This window comes from Hetaerina americana, unplaced genomic scaffold (genome assembly GCF_022747635.1).
Source record: "Hetaerina americana unplaced genomic scaffold, ioHetAmer1.1.p SCAF_1, whole genome shotgun sequence".
In the NCBI taxonomy this organism is placed as follows: domain Eukaryota; kingdom Metazoa; phylum Arthropoda; class Insecta; order Odonata; family Calopterygidae; genus Hetaerina; species Hetaerina americana.
The window spans coordinates 24,656,634-24,681,777 of record NW_027286069.1 but is presented as its reverse complement, the minus strand read 5'-3'; the positions used below and the strand labels follow the sequence as shown (position 1 = coordinate 24,681,777).

The following is a 25,144-nucleotide window of genomic DNA, read 5'->3' as shown; positions in this document are numbered from 1 at the left end:
CCGCTGGGGGGTGTGTGGCAAGGGGTGATTCAGCACCAAGCATGGAACATGAAAAATTAAGGTTTTTCTTTATATTTAATTACAATATTTTTTGTAAGCCCTTTTAAAAAAATGTGGACCATGATAACTACAAAGTTCCTATGAAAAATTTAAATTTATCTGTTCTTAACCATATCCCTTTAAATTTGTCATAATCTCTCTTTCCGCAGTACGATTGAGTTAATAACACATTTTCAACATCATCGCGAAAGAGACATCCTTCCAATTTACGCGAGAGATTCGATCATGTGTTATTTTTGACCTTCCCTCCGTGAATGATTCCCAAACTAGTTCCTGTTAATGATCTTGATAAGCTACACAGTTAATCACAAGAACGTTTTACAAACCCAGCTCCTCCTCTACGCTGCACGCGGTCAAATTCAGCAATCAATCCAACTTCATGATGATTCCATGTACTAGCTGCAACATTCTAAATTAAAAGTCCAACCAGCGAAAGATAACACTACGTATATATATTTCACTCATGCAGAACATAAACACTTGAGCGACCAGCAGATAACATCGTTGGGAGGTCTTTTTTCTTCGTGTTCTCTCTCATTCTTTCAAGAGTAACAGTGGACGGCAAGGAGTTTTCATGCTCCCAACGGCATTAATTAACCAAGATATTCCACCAGTTCTTCGATTAGAACTATTTACCGTATAGCACGCTATATATCTACGTCCTGGGCCACCAAGTGGAAACTCCTACCCAGTCTGCAACTCCCGGTGTCCCTCGGTGATTATCAACGGTGCCCAACTGGTTATACGACGGACAAAAGAAGTTAAACCCTGCTGCATTTCTAAGCCTTTGCCAAACACGGCAGTCGTGCTCCAACCCCTTACATCACCCTAATTCTATTTTTTTAAGTCTATATGCTTACGTTATCTCCCTTATATTATATATATGTATATATATATATATATATATATATATATATATATATATATATATATATATATATAATTCAAACAAAGGAGCGAGATGGTATTAGCCAACAAAAATACAGAAAAACGTATCTAAAAGGACACACATGTTCCGAAATTTTAGGTGGTAAGACCGACCACCTTCCGCCGTGGAAATAGTAATAATAATAATAAATAGTAATATCAAATATCATGAGAGCCCAGCGATTAAAAATTTAAGTATCTTTGCCAAATTGCGAGTTTTATTTTCAACCAATCGCTTGGAGGAAATATGTTCGATGGTGTACAGAGACTGTAAAGAATGGCGTGTGTCTGAAATAATTGTATAACCTCATAGGCATGTTAAAAGATGGCCACCGGCCAACCGTAACGCACGCGATCTTCTAGTTCAAATTCATCAATCTCTTCCAATGAGTATGTCGTGTGAATTTCAACAAATGGGATCGCAGTGCGAATTACGGAAACGAGAAACCCGCTGCAACCGTCCACAGACCCCTCTTCTACCACCTATAACCCCACCCTCCCTCCCGCCACCCCTCTCCAAACCTTCCTCCCTGTCCGCCGGGAAACCGAGACGTCGAGACCGGCGCCACGGACGGCACAAGTAACCAGGAATGGACGGAGAAGCCATGGGGTTCCCCCCTCGCCTGGACAAGCAAAAAGGATTCGCTTGTTTTTACATTAATGGCTCGTTAGTCGTCGTTCACTCCACCCCAAAATGGGAGAAAACACCGTCTTTCCCAGCCCAACCCCCCAACACGCAAAATGCACCACCATCCGGCCTCCGTCTGGCCACTGTCCGCCGACGGGCGCCGCCTTCATCGGGGGACCCACGGCGTCTCCTCCCTTCGCGTCGTCGAGGGCAGCTATGTCGGGCGCCACTGCTCTCTCTCTCCCGTTCACGACGTGTCCTCTCTCTGCGTCGCCTCCCACCAACTCCGTCGTCTCGTTTCTCTCCCCCTCATAACTTTTAAGTGCATATCGCTTTCAGAGCTAAGCCGTCTCCATCACCGGGTGCGCTACCGCATTAATTTGACCGGTCTCACGCGCCAAATAAATAGCCCACACACGTACACCACGACTTAATGATGATCCATTAGTGCTAAAACCCGTTACCGATGACCATGTTCTTGGAACAATATAATATTCAAGGTTGGAGGAATGATGAGGATGGTTGTTTCCAGGAATTCGCGATTTTACGGTACCCTGGTGGCTAGAGCGTTCTCGGAATTCCGAGCGCAGCGTTTCATTCGTTTGTCGATTTAGATTGCAATCGATCGATTGTCGGTGCACGAGAAATGGAAAGGCACGTGTGAACGGATTAAATAAATTACGATTTTCAATTTTATTTTTCTTAAATCTGTAATATGTTATTGGTTTATGCGCTTCTTTGAATTGCCTTTATTCTTCATGTTCCTGGATTTCTTCTAAATTGGGATTTCCACCACGAAAGGGAGACGTTGTTAACCGTTGTATATTTTCATCAAGTTCTTGCTTTTCAACAAAATTAATAAATTCAGAGTTTATTGCAGTCAAACTCAATTTTCCACCAAGAAATGCATGTTGTTTATTTTCTTGTTTATTTATGTTGTTACTAAGCAATGTGATAAACAAATAGGATTGTTGTCAACCTTATGCTTATGGCTGGCTGAAGGTCAAAAGAGTATACATAAAAGTTTATAAAATATCTATCAATTGACTTTAATACACTACAAAACAGTCCTGGTTTTTTTTAATGATTCAAATATTGTTTGATAAATGTCCTGTGCACATGTAGAAGTATTTTTTCGTAGTGTGTGGAAGTATTTCTCCTTATTTTATATGGTACTCTTGTTTCTTTCTTTACTCATAAAAATATTAGATAGTCATTCTAAAAATTTGAACTAATTCCATGTTTTCAAACTTCTGCAATTATCTATTATTGCTTTCAAGCCTTGCGCATCATCGCCATGCTCTAGACAGCTGGTTTAAAATGCATCCCTAATCAATTGCCTACTGAGTTATATGCACTTCGGTCGCCTCTGTGGTCTCGCCGTTAGAGTCACGCTTGACGGAGAAATATTGGTTTGGCGGAGAATGGCTGTGACTATATGTCGTCGGCGACGGTTGGCAAAAGAAATTAAGCACACGATTTTGGTTGAGTGTTTAAATTCATTTTGCTGATAGCTCTGTGGAATTCAAACAAGCTCAAAAAGAGAGACGGTTGGAATCGTGCAGGCATGTAATAAGGCTGTCGAAATCACTGTTTTATGAATGGTGAAAAACTATCAAGGACAGTGAGAACACATTATGGCCATAAGCACCATAGAGTGAACGAGTAAAGTGGGTTCCGTTTTTATAGCTTCCAATAAACGAATGGAGATGGAGTGAGTGTCGTAGCTAAATGCATGGCGTAATAATTATTTATTTAAATGAGCAATCGAACGACGGTGGCAGATAGAAGCTCTCAAACAAAGGAATTGCTTTGTGGTTAGATCCTAACTGCACACGTGTCAGCGTGTCATCTTAATACGCGTATTGATTACGAGTGATGAAGGTATTGTATCACACATTCATGCGTAAAAATTCAGAGTGATCATTTGCCTTGACCGGGATTTGTAAAACATGTGACGTGGAAATTTGGGAAACGTATCGAAATTAGAGGAGCTAGGCTGGGAATCACTCACAGAGCGAAAGCTAAATTGCAGATTAAATCTCTTGCATAAATTTGAACGATGTCTCCTATGTGATGATGACGCTGAAAATGTATTATTATTAACCCCATCGTACTAGGGTATGAGAGATCATATAAATAAAATTCGATAAATGAAGTGGAGAACAGATAGATTTAAGATGTCATTTTTCCCACGAACGATAGGAAGGGATCAGAATGAAATAACATTTTTCCGACCGCGCTAGGGATGGAGAAGTATTGGGTCAAAAGTTATCCGGTGTGTAATAACCCCGAGGCTGTGGCATGTAGAGTACTATTTAATAGCAAGAAAATGACGTTGACCGTAGCTTATGATTGGATGACTCATGGAGACGGGAATAAAAAAATTCAGGGAGATTACATCATGCGTAAGTGCTGCACAAGAGACGGGAAAACCCGGAAGTTCACTGTTTATGTACATTCTTCTTGAGCCATGCCCAGGGCTGCATTTCAAATTTTCGCCGGGACAAAAGGCGCAAAGCAGCGAGTAAAACGTCGCGAAATATGCCCTCGGAAGAAAAAGGGGAGTTTCGTTTTATCATATAATTCCCATTTAAATGAAAATGCTCGTCATGGTCCGTCGAGTTGAGAAGCGGGAGGAAGGCCGCAGAAAAGAAAGGACATGGGGTGGATGCGGTCGGGAGAGGGCCGTATTAAACAAAAGAAAGAAGCAGGACAAAAGAAGTGCGTGCGCGTGTGTGTATATGCGTGTATAAATCGTTTTATGGACGTGATCGAAACGAAAGAGTCATGCAAAGGATAGAGAAAACGATGAGAAGTATATAAGCTTGTCATCTTAAGGCATTGGTATCTAGCGAACTCCCCAACAGATTATTCCGAAATGATAAGATTTTTGATATTCCCAAGGCGATTCATTGCGTACTATACGCCAGTGCCGATTCTCGAAAAAATCTTTTGAACCCAACCCCCTTAGAATTAACAGAGGTTTGTCCTAGAGAGAACATCCTTACTTGGACCCCTTGTGACGATGTGTCCACTGTGCTCGTCCTTTATATGTGTTCCTATCCCGTTTCCTTATATCTATTTCCAAGTGAATGAGTATTTGTTCGCCGTTTGGTGGGATTTCGTGTTTGAATGTGAATTAGGCCAATGCGGCTGGCTCGTCTCTATGTATGTAGAACCAGCAAAACTAAGTTTCCGTAGATATTATTATGACGACCGTGCCGTCGAAACATCAAAACTACATTGTGTCTTTTCTTTGCATTTCTGTGTTTTAAAAATCTTAATCAATGTTTTCATATATTCGTGCGTCGCCGAAGAGCGTTCTGTTTCGAAGATATATATTATATATATATATATATATATATATATATATATATATATATATATATATAGACACAAACGTGTGTCTTAGGAGGTTTTGCCTATCCTCCGCTTCACTATCTAAAGACATGCCTGAGAGGCATCGACCGCGGAGGAAAAGGCTGCGGCTGGCCGACTCAAGCGAGATATTCGCACAAATCAAATGCCGAAATCACTGAATATTTCAATCAGAGTGCTGCTCCCCCCGTTGGCATCAAGTCGGCCACAGCTCGCAAACGTTTCCGAATAATGGGCGTACTCATTTCCCCTCACCCCAAAATCGAAGGACCGACCCGTATCTGATCTCCATCCTTCAGCGTCGCTTTAATCGCTGGGTCTATGCCGGAGGGTGGCAGGTTATGATACGACGGGAGCGCGGCGTTGAATGCAAGCGCGATACACACTAACCAGGAGGGTGTCTCGTGATTTCTCCGCGTGGACGCTTTTATAGGGTCTTGGGGAGGATGTTAGGTGGAGTCCGGGGGAGATTGGGGGGGAAGGGAGTGAGAGAGAGGCAAGCGAATGAGTATCTAGAGCGATGCTCGTTGGAAATTTAATCTCACAGACTCTATCTTTTACGCCACATTTTTTTTAAGTCAATACGAGGATACAGTAATGCATTGATTGCTGGTAAATAACCATTTGGTGATATTATTATTGAATGTATACACATCAGTCGTGGATTTTTTCGGAGATGATCTTGCAGTCCGAATGCGGACCGGAAACTAATCCGCGCGTGGTTGCCCGTGGGGCTCCTCTCTTCGCGGTGACACCCTGTTTCCCTCCGGGGCACATCGGATAGTCCCGACGCCCCTCCACGCCCCCGCTTGGGGGAATAGGGACCCCTGAGGGATGGCGTCTTCTGAGAACTCCGCGGGCTTCCCCCATTCTCAAACCTCTCTCTCATCCCCACAGAAACTCCCGCGGAGGGGGTCTTCTTAATCCTCTTACGTTTGGATTTGGGGTGTGGTGGGGTTACGGGAGTACGTGGGGAAGAAGTCACTGTGGGAACATCTTGTGGGAAGAGGGACGAAACCCTTGACACCCTTTCCATCAAAAATGTTCATCCCTGAAACTAGATGCTCCTACCTTTGCCTAGGAAACTCTCACTCCAAGGACTCACGGTTAAAAACCTTGGACACGAGCTATTCGGTATCGCTACGAATCAAAACGGAATGCACGTCAGTCAAATAGAAACGTATTTTCACCAGAGTTGGAATTCGTAATAAAAAGTCTAATGCGTTACTGCGCATTAGACTGGCCACATTTGGAGTACGCGGAAAGTATTTCTCGTAGTTAGTGGAGTAATTGCTAATAGTATAATATTCTTAATGTGTATAACGGATGTTTTATGAATGGCGTGTTTAGCCACCCCCATTTCACTTAACCTTTCGGTAGATTTGCGGGGTGCTATGTCTTGTATGTGGAAGTGCAGAGATTCAGTGTAGAATGGATAGATTTACGATAAAAGTTTTTCCACAAACGAGTTAATAGCTGCATTCGACCCTGCTAGGGGGAGGGGAGGATTTTTTTAAATCCTAAGTAGCTAAGTACGTTGTCATTGACTCAAACTTGACCAATAATTAAATCAAGAAGATTCCGGCGATATCGCGTCGAATTGAATTATAAGTTATATTAATTGACATAACTCCAATTTTACACAATTAAAAATATGCTTTATTCCGACTTAGGTTTCATATAGGTGTGCCTTATGCATCTCGACCAATATTAACAGACCTGATAATGGTTCATTGCAACTCAGTTGTATCTATGCGACGTAGTAACGCTACGGTGAAATCTTGGTTTGCATTAAGGTATATTTTAAATAGTTAAGAATTGCAATTATATTATGTTTATGTTTCACTCTAGATGTGCATAGGCAAGAATCCTAGATATTCATCAATATCTAGGTGGCGGTATCTTGCAACATTGTGAATGTTATCAGGTATTGGTACCTATGGCAAAAAACTAGGCCCTAGGCCACCGATACTAGTAACTAAGTTACGAATTCTAGGTACCCGTACCAACAGCATGAATACTTTACTATTAGTACTGCATAGTATTTTTCAGTTTTTCGTAGCTATTTATTTCTTGGTACAGGTATATCCATTGTATGTCTACGGTACCAACCCCTGGCCAACAAGCTACGCCCCCCCCCCTACCTTAACACCCCGATTGGCTTACTCAGTTGATCATAGTACAATGGGATTGTGAGGACACCAAACCTTTCACCACGCACACCATTCCCTGCCCGGTGGCTGCCAGCCCTCTCTGGGATCCGACCCTTTTCCAAGGGTTGAGGGGAGGGGGGTGTTTGTGGTGGGTTAATAGTGGGAGGGGAGCACGCACGCGACCGCAAACCAACCCAACAGGCTCGACAATAATCGTGACTGATTCTTCGGCGAACGATTAAGGTGTTAAAAGGTAGGCGAGAGAGGGAGGGTTGGTTTCTCTGGGGTGGGGGGAGTGATAATGGTTTAGGTGGGGAATGGGGGTTGGGCAGAGAGGGAGGGAACTGGCGGGGGTCGTGGTGTGTGGAACGAGTCGACCGCTTGGATCGAATTCTAAGGAACGCCTTGCGCCTTTGACCGTTTCATTCGTCTTCCATCCACGTCGAATTTCGTCTCCGGTGCTCTCCGCTAGGATCTATCTAAACATGCGAGCAGATTGGCTGGAAGCCAATCCGGAAAGGGTGAAAGGGGTGACAACGGAAGGGTAAGGATCTATGGATATCTATAAAGAGTTATCAATTACGGCGAAAATGTTTAGGGACATTAACAAGTTACTTTCCCCCCCTCAACTCACATCCCCGCCAAACGCTCTTGGGCGGGTGGTGGGGTTATGATGCAAATGAATAAATATGTAGACATATTTCATTTGTGAATTTTCCGTCCTCCATTACTGGAATGCATGGGTTGATAATTATAGTGGATGATAAAATTAGTAGCGTATCCAACATATTAAAGCAGCTAGGCTGGGTATCACTCACGGAGCGAAGGTTAAATTACAGAATAAATCTCTTGCATAAATTTGAAGGACGACCCTTTAGCATTGGTGTTGAAAATGTATTATTACCCCCATCATACTACGGTAGGAGATAACATGTAAATAATATGAGAGAGATCAAGTGTAGAACAGATAGATTCAAGATGTAATTTTTTCCCACGAACGATAGGAGGAATCAGAATAATATTGTCCAACCGCGGTAGGGTCATATTCAGGTCAAAATTGGTCTGGTGTTTATTCACCTCCTGCCACTCACCCTAAAGGTGCCTTGCAGGATATTTAAAAAAATAATTGGTGTACTAGAGTCTCAAATTAACCCCTCCCCTTTTTTAATCAGATTCTTCACCTGTTTTCTTTAGTATAATCAGCGAAATAGTTACCAAGAGTATTATTATTCGTAATGTTTGTAACGGATGTTACATGAATGGTGTCCGGTCATCTCCCCTTTCACGCTTTATCATCGCCGTAAACAAAGGACATCAATTTCCGGACACAAACGAGATATCCCGCGCATGCTCTGATTCAAAAGCAAACAAGACGGGTTCATTGCAAATTTATAAACTTTGCAATGAAATAATATCCAGCTGATTTCACCGCCGTCCAAAACCAGAAGCCGTGACGTTGGCGTCGAAAGGGAAAATTATTTACAATAATTTTACGTTATTGCAATGCATTCTGTCGTAGTGAACATAGGAAATCTGCAGTAAATATTTTTACGCACCAAATGAAAACTGTCATTAATGGAAATAATGAGCTCATTCACATAATTTTCCTGTTGTGAATTTCAATACCGAAACGTAAACAGGAAAGCGAATATTAAATGAGGATTTCCACATTTAATTAAATACGTTAATGCCTGCAGTTCCCTGGTTGGTTTGGTCTTTGATGATATCATAATTTGGGATGGTTTGAACATCATGATTGAGCAATTTTGTGGAGAGTAAGAGTGAAGTGATTCCAATCTCAGGAACGTCTCATGCTATTTCGTCTTCGACAATTATTGTCCCTCATTAATGGTTAATTCAAGGATTTGGCATTGCAGTTTCGTCTCAGGAGTCCGTAATATCCATTATAGGGGTTTTATGCAAGGAGTGTCCAATTTCCACATGTTTCGTTTTGATTAATTCCTTGGAATGTAAGCAGTGAGCTCGGGTTTCAAGTAACATTTTTTAAAGAGTTATTTTCCCTTGGTAGTCCATTTGGCATGGTTTCTCTTTTTGTCATGTCGTTTACTGCAAAAGATCATTGTGTTTTTGCTCAGATTTGGCTCTAATAAAATTTTCATAGGCGTCTGAAACTTTTTTCTAAATATCGGGATAATTAATCCAACCATCCGGTTTACTGTATTCGTTTTATCCTTATATTACTGTGACATTACCAGAGAATCTAACATTATAACAACTTATTACTCTACACTTCGTGCTTTCAATCAAATTAAATTACAAAAAATGGACAAATTCTAGAAATTTATAAGAAAATAGTATACTGAATACAAGGATTATTCCTTGAGTCCAAGGCAAGGTTTGCCAAATTGTCGTACTTTTTGATACAGATCTGTATACAAGCGACTAAATTTTTCTCCTCCTACGGGGATGATCTAAAAATATTCAACGCATACCTGATTGGTTAATACGTTTTAGTGATGTTATTAGGATGTCCTGGTTCGATTATAATTTTCAAAGCGTCCTTATCATTATAGACAATAAGTAGAATATTTCAATGCTTTTTCTTCCACGAGATACCCTGCCAGCTACGGTTAGGATGTGTGGCTGGTAGTCATTCAACACCAGGCATAAAACATAAAAAATTAAGCTTTTCTTCATTTTTGGTTGCAATACATAAGTAAAATAGTTATGATAAATCCAGACACTGGTAACTGGATGTATACTAACGGGTCAGTGATTTCTTAGTAATGCATCACATTAAGATTCATCCATAATTTTATTATGCCAAGAAATTAAAGTCGAAAACTGTGGTACTAGAATATACTTTGCACTTTTAGGCTTCACTTCGTGGGGTTCCATATTCGTTTATGTCCATTTTAAATTAGTTTGTTATTTTCCTCAGATAGCCTATGGAAAATTACCAACTCATTTACGTAGTACTAGAAGTTTAAACTTCCACTATGAAATAAATATAATAGATAGAGAATTGATATATTTAACATTTTTATTTTTTTTAATACTATGTAACTGTGATCGGTTTACTATTCCATGCGGCTACTTCTCGCGTTTTGAGTAAAATATCAGAATTCATAGGATTTAGAGAATATTTAACATGGTTAGTGCAAATAAAAATGTAGGAAAACATAATTTTTAAATGTTACATGGCCGGTGTTGCCGTACACTTTAACGTTAGCTGATAGGATATCATGCAGACGTTGGGAGTAGATATGTTTTGAACCATTACTTTCAAGTGAAGATTCTGATGATTTTCTGAACGCGGATACGTCCTACCTGACCAGTGCATATGCAAAAGTCAACAAAAAAAACCTCCTGGAGACGGATTCCCGATTCCAAAGAATTTCTGAGTAGTCCATCCATCCCTCGACCAGCGAGTGGACACCCCCTTGTACACACCCCACCCCCCACCCTTCCCCGTTTGGCCCTCGCTAGGTCGAGCTTTCCTGGAAGTGGAGTGCGCGAATAATAGCTGATAGCGGGACATTTTCTCCGTAAGTCATTCAGCTGTGTGCCTAAAGGGTTCTCTTCGCTGTCCATTTTATTTTCCACTCCATCGTCCCCAGGGAATACTTAGGAACAAGGGAGAAAGTCGAAAAAAATAATGCCCGCGAGAAAACAATGGAATCCGCAAACGGACCATCTCGTTCGTGTCTCCCTCCAGCGATGGAAACCGTTGCAGTTCTTGGTTAAAAATGACTGCATTCCAGCTGAAAGAAACAGCCGTCGGAAGGAATGCTAATCCTGCATTTTAAATAATAGAAATACTATGTACTATGGGTTCCCCATGAACGGACTGGGCATCAAGAACCTGTCCCTTGGCCAATCGTGTTAATTCAAGGAGCCTTTGAATTGTGAATTTTTCACGAGAAGCATTCCAGTTAAAGTAGATTTGTCACTATCTGTTATCTTTTAATATCAGATGATAAACGCGTTAGGAAAAATTTCTAAACCCTTTATTGGTAATGCATCTTAGGAGACTTTAAAATGTACGCCTATGCTTAATTTAGAGTGTACGTGTATGTATTATTAGCCCGCGTCCATCAGAAATGTTCTTGACCTCCTGCACTCCTCTTAACAATAATCAATAGCTAACTTTTATTTTGAACTTACCAAAGCATTAGAGCCTGGTTGTGTTTTTTACAGTTTCCAAGGTAGACGAAAGATTAATACGTGTTGTCTGCTTGCTGCATGTCACGTCAAAAGTTTCAGAGGTTCATGAACTCTTTAGATGTGTGAGAGACTTCGCTTTGTACGCCAATATTTTTTGTTTAAACTATCTTAAACAAAATGTGAAAGATATTGGTCGTTTACGCTGCCTTTCATTATTTAGTCATTTCTACATTTGAAAAATGTACGGTAGGACGTTTCTCCTATATTTCTGAAATACTTTTTGGCGATCCTCTTAAATATTCGCGAAACAATTTGCTCCCCAACGTACGCAAGGCTTTCAGCATAATTAATGGATATTCTGAAAGAAATTATTAAGGATACTGGCCTTCATTACGCTATATTTTAGAATTTCGTCATTTTACCCTTTCAGTAGTATAGGGTGGATGTGGATGTAATATTTTTCTCTTTCGCACAACACTGTACAAGTTTACCCTCTGACGTCTTCATCAGAATTACCACACTAATTTTTTCAGATTTTTCTATGGGCGATCGCATTTCTCTGTTGCACCGTCTCCCAGCTGCGTGTATGCTGAAATTCTCCACGCTTTTATTTATTTTAATAGTTTCATAAACTTAAGGTATAATCATTATCATAGGAGTAATAGATGCACGCGAATATTCACTACGGTGGATGGAGGACGCCTTTATTATATTACCCCATTGCCAGAAAAAATATATTCCGCCGAAATATAAAATGATCATGATATAATAGGGCTGAAAATGGGATCTTTAGTTCCAACTGGGAGAGTAATCTCATACAATTAATTGAAATTATACCAGCAGAAAGTTAGCAATAGATTTTTAATCGAATACCTCAGTTATTAAACGAGTCCAGCAATTTTTTTTCGAATATTGGAAACTTTGGACAATAATCCTAATTCTCAAACACAATGGAAATTAAAGGCATAACATAAATCTTTCCATAAAATATAGTATTTGCATTTCTCACTACTAAGTTTTCGCCTTAAGTTCAACATCATCTGTAGTTGGTGGTCATACAATGAAGCATTTCTACGAAATTTCAACGCATTCAGTAAATCTTACGTTACTCACAAGCCGGCGTCTTTCATTAGACTTTAGAAGGAATGCTATTCAATCTATTAAAATTTCACTACTTAACACTGGAATTTGTATAGATTGGAACTCATGCTGCCTGCATGTTAATCACTTATGTGGAGCATAGGGGACGACGTTGGGGCACAAACTATTGAATCGTGGATAAACGAATAGTACCTATGAAATAGCAGTAGAACGTTGACAGAAAATATCGAATTCATCACCAATAATTGATGATCAGAGGCGGAGAAGCTATGTACTCCTGCTGAGGGGAAAATCCGTCTTGGTGGAAAATCTCTTACGGCATATTTATCGTGCGACAAAGAGCAAAAAATAAGGAATGCAACCGGGCACAAGATAAAAAGATAATCGAATTTTTTCTTTAACAAATCAACTGATTATCCGGTCCGATGCCTCAATTTGCGCCAACGGTGAGAAGACTATGGCAATCGCTTTTAAAATGAAAAATGAGACCAATTTGACACGTCCTGAGGCATGATAATTTATTGAAAATCATAATTAAATGAAACTAAAAAGAGGAAGAATTACAGAGGGAGATCTATGATGAACTATGAAAAGCAGGTGATGAAAAATGTCGGTTAAAGTAATGAAGAGATTGGCGGATTGGAAAAGGATATAAGACTTAGGTTCACTTTAATTAGGAGATAGTAGTAAGGGATTTTTAAAAATGTTTTTAAAATGTATTTTACGATGGGGGTAATAATACATATCCAATACCATCGCTTAGGAAATATACTTCCAATTTATGTAAGAGCTTCTATCTGCAATTTAACCTTTTCTTTGTGAGTGATCCCCCGCCTAGCTCCTCCAATATTGTTGATTGGCGACTCAGTTTTTTAAACAACGTCTTACAAATCTAGCTCCTCTACGCTGCCCGCGATCCAATTCCGCAATCAATCTAACTTTGTGAGGATCCCATATACTTGCAGCATATTCCAAATGAGGCCTAACCAACGACAGATAACATTTCTCTTTGACCTTTTCATCACATTTACCTAGCATTCTCATAATTAATCCTAATTTTTTGTAAGCTTGTTAATACCTGTATATGTTTTAACCAGGAGATGTTGTGAGTGAGGGTAACGCCCAAATATTTAACCAAGCCTACATACTATATTCCATTTCGGCGTTCCTGATGCACTAGGCGTTCGGAAGAGAATTACTCCTATTCCAGAAATGTCAAGCAAAGAAGCTTTCGCAAGGAGAATGTGGTTGACGACGGGGACATCGAGAAAGACGGTCAGGTAATATTAGTGAAAATTTTACATGGGGTGTGGATTTGTGCGGCGCGGAAACGTGAGCATGGAAGCAGGATAATAGGCGTAGGTTGGAGGCTTTTGAGGTAATGTGGTTTTGGAGAAGGATGGAAAAGGTAAAATGGTCAGAAAGGAAAATAAACGAGGAAGTGGTGGGCGTAGGAAAGAGAGTATCTTTGTGATATATCCAATTGAGGCTGAAGTTATGGATGCAGATCATTTAGAATGGCAATGAGGCGTTCAGAGGGCTGTGATAGAAGGGAAAATGTTAGGCAGACGGAGGGAGAGGGGATCGAGATGGTGCGGGGGCTAACGTACTGGCTTCCCACCGTGAGGGCGCGGGTTCAAATCCCGGCGGTGTTGAATATTTTTCAGAGGTATCTCGATCCCTACTTGAGGTGCTTTGTGGAGGGCACTTTGAGTGAGTACGCCGTCCGTCGGATGGGACGTTAAACTGCGGACCCCTTGGCGCCTTTCGTAAAGAGTAGGCTAATGCCGACGCCGGGTTTCTCTCCACCCTTCATCCTTTCCTATCCATCCCCTATGGCGCAAATGACCTTAGCTGTCGGTCGCCTCCCCTCAAAACTACTACTACGGAGGGAGAGGAAAAAGTATCCAAAACCTATATTAAACAGTAGACTACCAAATAATAATATTCCGACGACACAGACGTTTCCAATCACAGCCTAATATTTTTTCTAATGAGTTCGTAGATGATGCTTTATTTTCTCGAAGAGAGTAATATATTTATGCCTCCTATGCTTTTTTTTCGCCGTGAATAAGGAGAGTGCTCCCGGGGCACGAGAGGGGGACTTGCCGCATTCGGTTCATCCCGCGGATACGCGAGACGAAGCTGCGAAAGACCGGTGCCCGTTTTACGAAGATAAAAGTCAATTTTGCGACATCACCGATTTCACCCTGTACATCGTTCACACAAATGAATTTCACTGACCGATGAGAATAATTAAGCATAATTTTGATAAAAAAACACGATTACTTAACCAAACTTCGCTAAGAAAGATTTTTTTCATTCAGTATCCTGCAAACCGTAGAGTTGGGGCAGTGATACATTTTTGGAAAAAGATCATTTCTCTCCCGAACGCCTACTGCATTGGGAACTCCGATAGGAATGGGTAGACTCTATAAAATACTTAGGCGTTACTCTCACTCACGATCACTCCTGGGTTAAACACATATGGAATATGTGCTCAAGCTAACAAAAAATTAGGATTTATTAGATGAGTACTAAGTACATGTAATAAAAGGTTAAAGAGAAATGTTATCTGACATTGGTTAGGTATGTTCGCCCCAGGATGCTGTACGGTTGCGAAATTTTCGGAAACGCGACAAAAACAGACAGAAATCGCTTAGAAACATTCCAGAATAAAACACTTCGCTACCTCACAAACCAATGTAATCTCGTACCAATCAAGGAGATCAGAAACGCACACAAAATACCTAAGGTACACGACTTCATTCGAGCGCAAGCTGAACGACTCGAGAGGTCCCTTCCACGTAACACGCTTACAAAAAACATATGGGATTACTCCCTACATAGAAAACGCCGTCCGAGCTACAGACTTCCAAAAGAAATCATATTTCGGTAACAAAACCGAATTCTTTCCTATGACTTTTACTTCTTATTTTTATATTTTAAGTATTACAATACTTGTTAGTATTTAATCAAATAATAATTATAATTAAAATAATAATTTCTTTGCCAGATGGCCCAGGCTCGAATCAATGTAACGGGCTTGTCGGGCAACCAAATGCCTATCGGAGGAAAAAAAATAATAATAATAATATTAAAAAAAAACAGAAAAAAAAACAAAATTAATAATATAAAAAAAGATAAGAAAAAAACCAATTAAAAAAAAGACTGAAAAAAAAAAATATATATATATATACATAAATATAAATTGTATATGCAAAAAAAAAAAGTAGTTTGTAGACCAGAGTTATAGTATGATGTTTAATTTTAAAATTTTTAGGATTAGTTAACATGTTCCGTCGTGTTGACGTGATAATGGGCAACATGTTCCAGCCCTTAAGTTAAGTTAATTTAATTTAGTTTCTCTTCTTAATTTACGGCCAATTGCCAACCCACTAGTGGTCTTTCTTTCAACTTCTCCTTCACTAACACTGGAAAGGTACACGTTCGTCACTTACACTTTCGTTCGTTATTATATCCCATGTGAAATTGTACAACCACTACAGCTGAAGGGGTGGACGATGTCGCACCGAAGCAGTTTTATAAGATAGGGCAAACGCCCAGACAATATGGGGTTCTGGTCTGGTCCTATCGGAGTTCCTGATGCAGTAGGCGTTCGGGTGGGAATCGCTGTTTTTAGGGATAAGTGGGGAAGTTCCTTAAATCGTTTTGCTTGACTAGAATTTTGCCATTGCTCCACGTCTCTCCTACCTCTGTCTACGTCTACATCTAACCCTGAGAGCCACCACAAGAGTGTGCGGTGATAAGGTCACCGGCCGTTAAACTAATCGGCGATTGATTGATTGCATTCGGAAGTTCATTTTTGCAGTATTTCATTTTACTCTTGTTTTAGTCTCGTGTTGTTCGAGGTGAAAATGATTCTTACTTAACAGCGATCGGTTTGGTGGTACATTTCCCTGAAAACCTTCTCAGCTGTGGTTTCACCTAACAATGTAATTTGTGGCTAAATTCATTACTTCCTCGTGAGCGTTAAAAACGAATGGTCTTTTTAATTTTTAGGAGTCGTATATTGTGCATAGGACATTCTGCACCCAGCGCTCCCCAGAACTCGAAAATCTGTCTGTGATGATGCGACGTTTTCCAGCGTGCGACGTGGCGCGAGGATAACATTTTATACATACATGGTAACCTGTAAATAAATGTAGGGTGTGTTATGTGACGGGGGTTGATTACACACCTAGCTAATTTTAATCCAAAATACTTTTACACTCTTAGCGCGGTCGGATGATTTTATTCAAATCCTTTATCGTTCGTGAAAAATATTAAATCTTAAAGGTTAAAACGTTAAGGAGGTTACCTCGAGATGACAAGCATGTGTGTCATTTTGATGAGTTCGTAGTCTTAATTGCACTCTCATCAATTGAAGAGGATTAAATACGGTTTTAACGTTTTTTTAGTTGTCATAGAAATTGACATCGTAGTTCCAATATTATATTCTACGTACTCTTTTTCGACACTGGAGGATTTCCATCAGAATAATTGTGGATTAATGGCTCCAAAATACGTGTGGTTCTCACAAAAAAATCATATGATGTGCCCAATCGTATCATAGTTGTAAAAACAATAACATTAAAGCACCTAAAAATTTTTGTTAAAATTATATTAATTAATATGTGCGAAAATAAAGTCGAAATCGCATGGTTTAAAAAAATTGACATCTCAGAACTGGTCCGAAATTGTTCTCAAAAAGCAAGTTTAAAAAAATTAACGTTCATTAAAGAGCACTTAAAAACTTTATAATCACTTCATACTCTTTCTACGAAATACGCACGAATGATTAATACAATTTATCTCATGGCTCTTCATTGATACATGATACGATACACTAAGGTGACACATTGACTATACACACATTGACTCTCGTGTGCATTCCCAATCCAATCTCCTCGAACCCGCTCGACACGTCGGTATTTATGTAATAACACGCACGATTTGTAATATCTACGTATCATTTCCCTCGCAAGTGTAGCCATCCAGGCGCCAGACAGACAGACTCCCGCGTCAACGGGCACGACTTTGAAAGAACACCGGCTTAATCGCCCTCAGCATGCCGCCGCGGCCATGAGATTGAAACGGGTGGAGGAGACAGTCGCACGAGCGTGAAAACAGAACTGCGACAAAGTCACTGCGTGAGAGGAGTCGATGTCGCCGGCGACGTGAAACTCACCGGCACCGCAGTCTGAGGACGCCGTCTCTCGATGTCCGGTCCTCGTGGGCGTGGATGGCGGCGAGGCCGGGGGCGGCGGCGAAGGGTCATCGTCGCAGAGGAATCCTCCGAAGGGTCGGTGGCGCGGGCCCATTAGGAGGGGCGGCGCGGCGTGGTGGAAGGCCGTTGGGTCCATGGGGCCTCCGCGAGGTCCGCAATCACCCACCCGGAACGACTGCATGGTCGAATCTCCTCCTCTCGCGAGAGAGAGAGAGGGGCTGGATGATGATTCGCCGTTCGGCGAGGGATTTCAACGGGAGAACTACTCTCACCGAAAGGGTCGTTGTTAAAAGGGAGTTCCGATGTTCGTTCTGGGGGTGTCAGGGGGGGGAGTGGGGAATCTACCGTCTTTCCCCGCCGGTTTCGAGTCCCAACACCGCGGCGGAGACGGGATGAGAGAGGGAGAGTAAGAAGAGAGCGCGCGTTAAAAACGTCGAGGTGTGCTTCCTTTCGGTTCCAAAGTCGTCAGACGTCCTAATGGCAAATGCTCTCATGAGCTACTGGCTATGCGGAGAGCGGTAGCGAGGAGACTCGGGTGGAAAGAAGGAAGCGCTCAGTATGGGAGGGGTGGCGGCGGAGGGGGGGGGGGCGGTGTGCAACACACACACACGCAAAGTCGACCCCATCCCTTCCTACGTCCCTTCCAGTTGGAAAAGGGGGCGGGGAAGGGTTTCTAAGCCACGCCCTTCCCTTCCCAACCCTCCCCAGTCGGGTCGATGCGGTGAGGGACCGCCCACCGGGCCTAGGGGGGGGCGGGAATTTCCCCCCTCCCCCAGATCCTTTTGCTCCGGGCCCGCCTCCCTTCAGCACATCAAAAGCGGGGGCGGTGGAGGGAGTAGCGGCTGCTGTCATCCTCCGCCGCCAAACGATGCCCCCTCCGGCCCGTGTTTTCCACCTCTCTCACTCCTTCCCCCTTACAATCATCGCCCTCCGCCATTCTCCTTCCCCCGGCCACTTACTTCTCCCTTCGCCGATCGTGAAAACGTCTTCCCTCCACGTTCTTTGTTCTCCTCTCGGCGTGCCGCGTGCATTCGGGAGACAACATCGTCGACGTCTGGGGAGAGGCGGCTGCGGGAATGGCGGGCACGCCCCCCCCCCCCCCCGCGCTCCGAGTACATCCTCCCCCCCCCCCCGCGTCTCGCTTAATATCGGCGCCAAGTTATTTCCCATAATCTCGAGAGCGAGCTCGGAGATTTGAGAGGACGGATAGACAAAGTCGCACGCACTCGATTGTGATCTACCAGTTTTTCGATGATCCCTCTTGAATATCGCTTGAACAAACAAGCTAAGTTATTATAGGTATTACTTGAAGAGTATTGGGAAACTGTGCCGAGAAGATGAAAAAGCAGTGTTATCTTTCGTTGGTTAGACCCCATTTAGGATATGCCGATAGTAAAATATGGAATCCTTAGGAAGTTGGATTGATTGCGGAATTGGATAGTGTGAGGCTTAGAGGAGCTAGATTTGTAAACGGTTTTAGGGTAAACTGATCAATCTGATCTATGGTCAAGTTCTATTCTATCTCTTGCTTGAATTGGGAGGAGGCCTCTTTACCGATGATGTTGCAAATGTTTTTTAGCCCCATCGTACTACGGTAGAAAACATTATGGCAGAAAAATTAGAGAGATCAAGTATAGAACCGACAGATTTCTGATGTCACTTTTTCCGCGAACGATATGGAAATAGATTAATCATCCGACCGCGCTAGAGGGAGAAAATAGTATTTTCCTGTATTTAATTCTAAGTAGGTATGTTTTCATTATTATATCTAACCTTTATTTTATTGTCCTTGTTACTTGAAGCTCGTCCTTTACGCTTAGAGAAGTAGATCACACTTGGATATAGTGAAGCACGTTCCTGTAGTTAACTGTCTCAATTATTTTGTTTCTCATAATTATCCATGACAAACAAGTAAGGTAAACTGTCGGTCAGGGGGGAACCGTGAGATCAATTCAATCGCGTCAGTAGCAAGAACAGCCTTTCAGCTTCTTCCTCAGCATATGCACAGGATAGGAGCTCATCAGGATTTTAGATGATTCTTCCTGAATATCTTGACGCTAGCTGAAAATTAATTCTCGATCTGGACAACACGGTGTGTGGCAGAGGCTGAAAGCTCTATATTTTTGATATTTTAGCATCCTGCAAGCCACAGCCAGGGGTGTATGGCAGGGGGTGAATAAACACCAGACTAATTTAGACACAGATATGATCCTACCGCAGTCGGAGAATGTTATTCTAACCACTTATCGTTCGTGGAAAAAAGAACATCTTAAATATATCTGTTCTCTTGGCGGAAAGGGTACAAATTTGAGTGAGGGTTGGGAGTATACCATTTTATTTTTAATGTTTACATCCAAATAATATTTAATAGCACCGGCACGTACAGTATTTATTATATTTGCATAGTACCATGCAAGCTATCGCCAGGGTGTGTGGTGGGGGGTGACTACACATCAGACTACTTTTGAACAAAAATACTCCCCCAGCCCCCTAGCGCAGTCGGACAACATTTTTCTGATCCCTTAGAGTTCGTGGGAAAAATAATATTTGAAATCTCTTCTACCCTTAATCTTTCTAATTTAATTTACATGACCTCTCCAACTAGTACGATAGGGGTAATACAAATTTTAACATCATAAAAAAAGAGACGACCTTCCCATTAATGTGAGATATTTAATCTGTAATTTATTCTTCGCTCCTTGAGTGATTCCCTACGTAGCTACTCAAATAATTTTGGTACGCTACTCAGCTTATCATAAAAACGTTTTACACATCTAGCAGAGTAAGGGATGAGGAATTGGGAGGCTGTTAAACGTGCGAGGAGAAGGGGAAAAACACCAGCCATCAAAATTGAGTAAGTCAAGGTATGAAATCATCCCCATTGATACTAAGTGTGTACATTGGCAAGGCAATTAACAACCTTGTAAGAGGCGATGTGTGAATACAAGGAGAAAGTATAAAAGTTGGCTATGATAGCGGAATGACGTAGCTATACTTCAATGTAACAAGGACACTGACCACTATGGAGAAAGAGGGTGATGATAAAGTGCAAACACAAGATAAATAAGAGTAAAACTAGGGCGATGGTCTTAAGTTGAAGTATGGAATATAATTTCCAAGTCTGACTAGGGAAAAACACACTGGAACATGTGGAAGTGTTGTACTATTTAAGCAGCAGGGTCACTAGTGATTAAAGATGCCGGCCCCGGTGGCGGCGGGGTAATGTCCTCGCCTACTAACCCTGAGGTCGCGGGTTCGAATCCCGCCTAGGTGGATTTTCCTCCATCTAGGGCTTGGTTGTATGTGATTGTCTTCAATGTAATGTAAGGGTTAGGTGGAAGAAGGGACTATTAGTCTCAACCTCGCCCAATTAAGTCGATAAATAAATAAATAAAATAGAGATGGAAGAGGGGATATAGTCAGTAGATTAAGAATGGCGAAGTAGGTTTAGCACTAGCGTAGACCTAAGGAAGCGATATGCCCATGAGAGTTATACGTATATGAATTTAATAAATTGGAATGAAGTCTCTTTAGCAGTGATGTCGAAAATGTATTATTGCCCCCATCGTTCTATGATAGGAGAGATCATGCCGATAAAATCAGAGAGATTAAGTGTAGAACAGATATATTTAAGATGTCATCTTTTCCACGAACGATAAGGGATCATAATAACATTGTCCGACCGCGGTATGGGTAAAAATACTAGGGTAAAAATTAGTCTAATGTGTGTTCTGGCATTAAACCCCAGTAGGGTCATGTTCGGGTAAACATTATTCTGGTGTGCATTCAACCCCTGCCACACACACACTAGCGGTGGCTTGCAGGGTGCATAAATAAATTTCAAAAATAAATAAAAGAGTTATAATTGTTATGAAAAGGCCTAGAATGAACTACGAGAAGGAATTGGTGAAAATGTGGCAACGAAAAAATACGCGCGCACTCCTTACGATTAGATGACATAGACGGCTGAACCATAGAGTGCAGTCATCTGTGAATATCTTCTCGTCTGTTAACCATTACCATGGTCAGTAAATTGATTCACTCAAGTGTTGGTCGTAACGCATAAATATATGGAAATTGTGTCTCCAAAGCGCGTGAAATACGGCGTCAGTTTCTTTCTCGAGTTTATGAAAGATCACAGAAGATAATGTCCAATGTCCACGTCGAGGTTCACACGTACCAATTTCAACCACGACAGTAATATTGATCTCGATCTCATTATTGCGGGGATCGAGATGGTGCGCAGGGTAACGTTCCAGCTTCCCAACGTGGAGGCCTTTCTATTAATATCAACCCTCTTCCCTAATATCTATCGTTACGCTAATATCGCTTTTAAGATTCCTCTTCCTGCCCTAAAAAACCCAATTCATCATTTCCTAAATTTTGCTCGATTTTAGTCCGTTATTAATTATAATAATAGAATTTTTGGCGCGTGAGACACTTTTTCTTAATTTGGTTTCACATTGATTCTCACACACCTTAGGTAAGTTTTATTTTTTTTATTTACTTAGAAATGAGCAGTGAACAAATCAAATTCACCGAACGTAAACGTTTTTTTAATACCATTTCAACTGGATTTAAAAGACCGTAGGCCACTTATGACCGTATGAAACATTTTTTTTAAGGAAGCACCAATTTTGAAGCTTAACCGACTTGTCTTGCTCTTGTTCGAACCTCAAAAAGAAACACCTGATACACCATAAAAACCATAAACACAGTAATCAACCCGAAGGTCGGATTGGTAGGTGATGGTAGAGTTCACCCAGTACTAAGCCCGACGGCGTGTGGAATTCACACATCAGGGTAGGTGGGCCAGTTCCTTTCCCTGTGCCGATTATGGTTTCCCAGGAAGATGTAGTATCCGAAAAATCACGGCTTGGGTGGAGTTGCAGTTACCCACAGACTTGCCAGGGAATAGAACCCGGGCCCCTCCGGTCAGTAATTCAACGCTCTACCCACTGGATCACTGCGATCGCCATCTCACACACCATAAAGAAGAATATTTAAAACCAAAGGCATATTTCTGAACTTAAAACCATATCTATCCTAATGTATACGCCATGTGGATTAAAAAACACACACATTGAGGCAAATGGATTAGTTAGAAACATATAAGGAGGGAAAATTTAAGGGAAGATTTTGTCAAGGAAGACCAAGAGGTGAGTTTATAGCAGACAAACTTAGAAGGAAGTAAAACAGAGAAGCTACCAGGGGATGAGTGGGAATTAACAACACTGAATAGAAAAGAATGTATTTCTGCGGTGAAATCAATCTTAGGATTAAATTACTGATGATGATGAAGCCATAATTTGTACAATCCAGACGTGGGGGTTCCTAGACGTCAATTGCATTGAACGCGTCGTGGAGGCATTCTAATAAGTGTAGAAAATTAACATTTTTAAAACATTGAAGCGAACGTTGAAAATATTTTTCCTAACTAGGTGGAATATTTTCTCATGTGAGAAATGACGAGTTAAATCAGCAGGGATTCTTTTTTTTTCTTTCAAATTTTCACCCTATTCCCTGAAATTATTTGACATTTTTGCTCGCATTTCCCCTCAGGGCGTAAAATTTTTTCCACTATCAAATAAACACCCCAGTGTGACAAATCTAAACCGATCTGAGGCTTTCGGATATTTGAACAAAAAGGAGGAGAGAGAAAGAGTCGAAATCGATCCGTCCGGCGGTGCAGGTCCTCGTGTCTGGACGTCGGACGCCTTCGCGTTGAGTGTCGGCGTGTAAGGCGCATGAGCGTTGCAGCCGACGCAACACGGCACTCCCGATTCCCACGTCCTCTCCGAATGCTCCCCGTTTCTCCCTCCTCCTTTCCAATCGCTTCCCCCCCATGTCCTCTCACTCCGTCCCCTCCTAACGTCCCGCCAGCTCCCACGACCCCCACGCACATACCCTCCTGCCCCAGCGAAACCCTGAGCCATTCAAGCTCATCGGCGCGGTCGAAATACCTTCGGACAGCTTGCTTATGCTCGCATCATGGCCACTCTCTCTCCTCCATCCCCCTCCACCTTTCGCCCCCTCCATCCGACAAGCCCCTCTCCTGCCATTCCCTCCTGCCCACCACTCCGCTCCCTCCTTCGCAACCTCTCCACACTCCCTCTCTCACTCTCCCTCCATTCCACTCAACATCGTAAATATTGCTTCCGACCTTTACCACCATCCCCGCCCTCATTCGCTTCAAAAATTTTTGAATTTGTCGGTTCAAAGTGCAAATAAGTACATATTTATTTGACACGAAAATGTAACAAGGAATCTTTTTCATGCTTTCGATCTGCACCCTTCCACCTTCCCCATATACCTTACATTAATCCTATATTTCTCTTTGTACGCATATGTTTGTACGGGATATATTGTGAGTGCATACATATATATATATACATATATATATATATATATATATATATATATATATATACATAAGAAGGCCTCTGAGAGGGCCGAAAGCTCGAACAATTTACCGTGCGAGTGTCCTTTTAAATGTTGTTATTCTATTCTATTTGTGTTATATTGTGTCAGCCCATTATTGCGCCGCTCGTGTGAGCTTTATGTACAATCGTGGTATATATATATATATATACCACGTGGTATATATATATATATATATATATATATATATATATATATATATGTGTGTGTGTGTGTGTGTGTGTGTGTGTGTGTATGTATGATATATATATATATATGTGTGTATGTATGATATACATATATATATATATATATATATATATATATATATATAATATAATATAAATGTTGAGGCCTGTTCAAAAAGTAACGCGAATTTTGAATTTTTGCGGGTAACGTATATTTCATTTTTCTGTGGCGTTATGTTGGTACTTATGTCTATCACGTATGCCGAAATGTTTAGCTATTTTGAATGTTCACTTAATTGTTGACAGCTGTTTTTCTTGGACGTGTTTTGGATTGTATTCGATTTTTGCCTGTTCCAAAAAATAGAACGAAAAACGAAATTAAGTGCACGGATGCATTCCGAATGTTGACTGTGGCATACGGAGAAGCTACCTTGGACCGAAGCAACGTTTATCGATGGTGCAAATTGTTCTCATAGGGTGGACAAGATGTGAACGACAAAGAGCGTGCCGGATGCCCGAGCAACGTCAACAACGAACGAAAACATTGATGAAGTTAAGAAAATAGTATTGGCCAATCGTCTAATCGCCGTTAGAGAGGTTATTGAGGACCTAATCAATTGGCTCGTGTCATGCGATCTTTACCAACGACTTGGGTATGACACGGTTCGCCACGAAATTCGTACCAAAATTACTCAATTTCGACCAAAAACAGCAACGCATTAACTAACATTGGTAATGAGGTGTTGAACTCTATCCGCGACGGTCAAACTTTGCTCCAGAGGGTCACAACAGGTGAAGAATCATGGTTTTATGGTTATGACTTGGAAACTAAAGCTCAATCATCCCAATGGAAGCTGCAACGCGCGCCAAGACCGAAAAAAGCGCGCCAGGTTCGGTCGAATGTGAAAGTTTTTCTTACAGTTTTCTT

General features: G+C 41.4%; 1 protein-coding gene across 1 annotated transcript in view; it reads right to left on the bottom strand.

The window, feature by feature from the left end:
• Window positions 1-17,789, bottom strand: part of LOC139697205 (segmentation protein even-skipped-like) — a 68,588-nt gene extending 50,799 nt beyond the window's left edge. Inside the window, exon 1 of the mRNA XM_071595891.1 lies at window positions 17,570-17,789. Within this exon, the coding sequence (XP_071451992.1) occupies window positions 17,570-17,789 (220 nt within the window). The remainder of the gene's footprint in view (window positions 1-17,569) is intronic.
• Window positions 17,790-25,144: the final 7,355 nt, after the last annotated feature.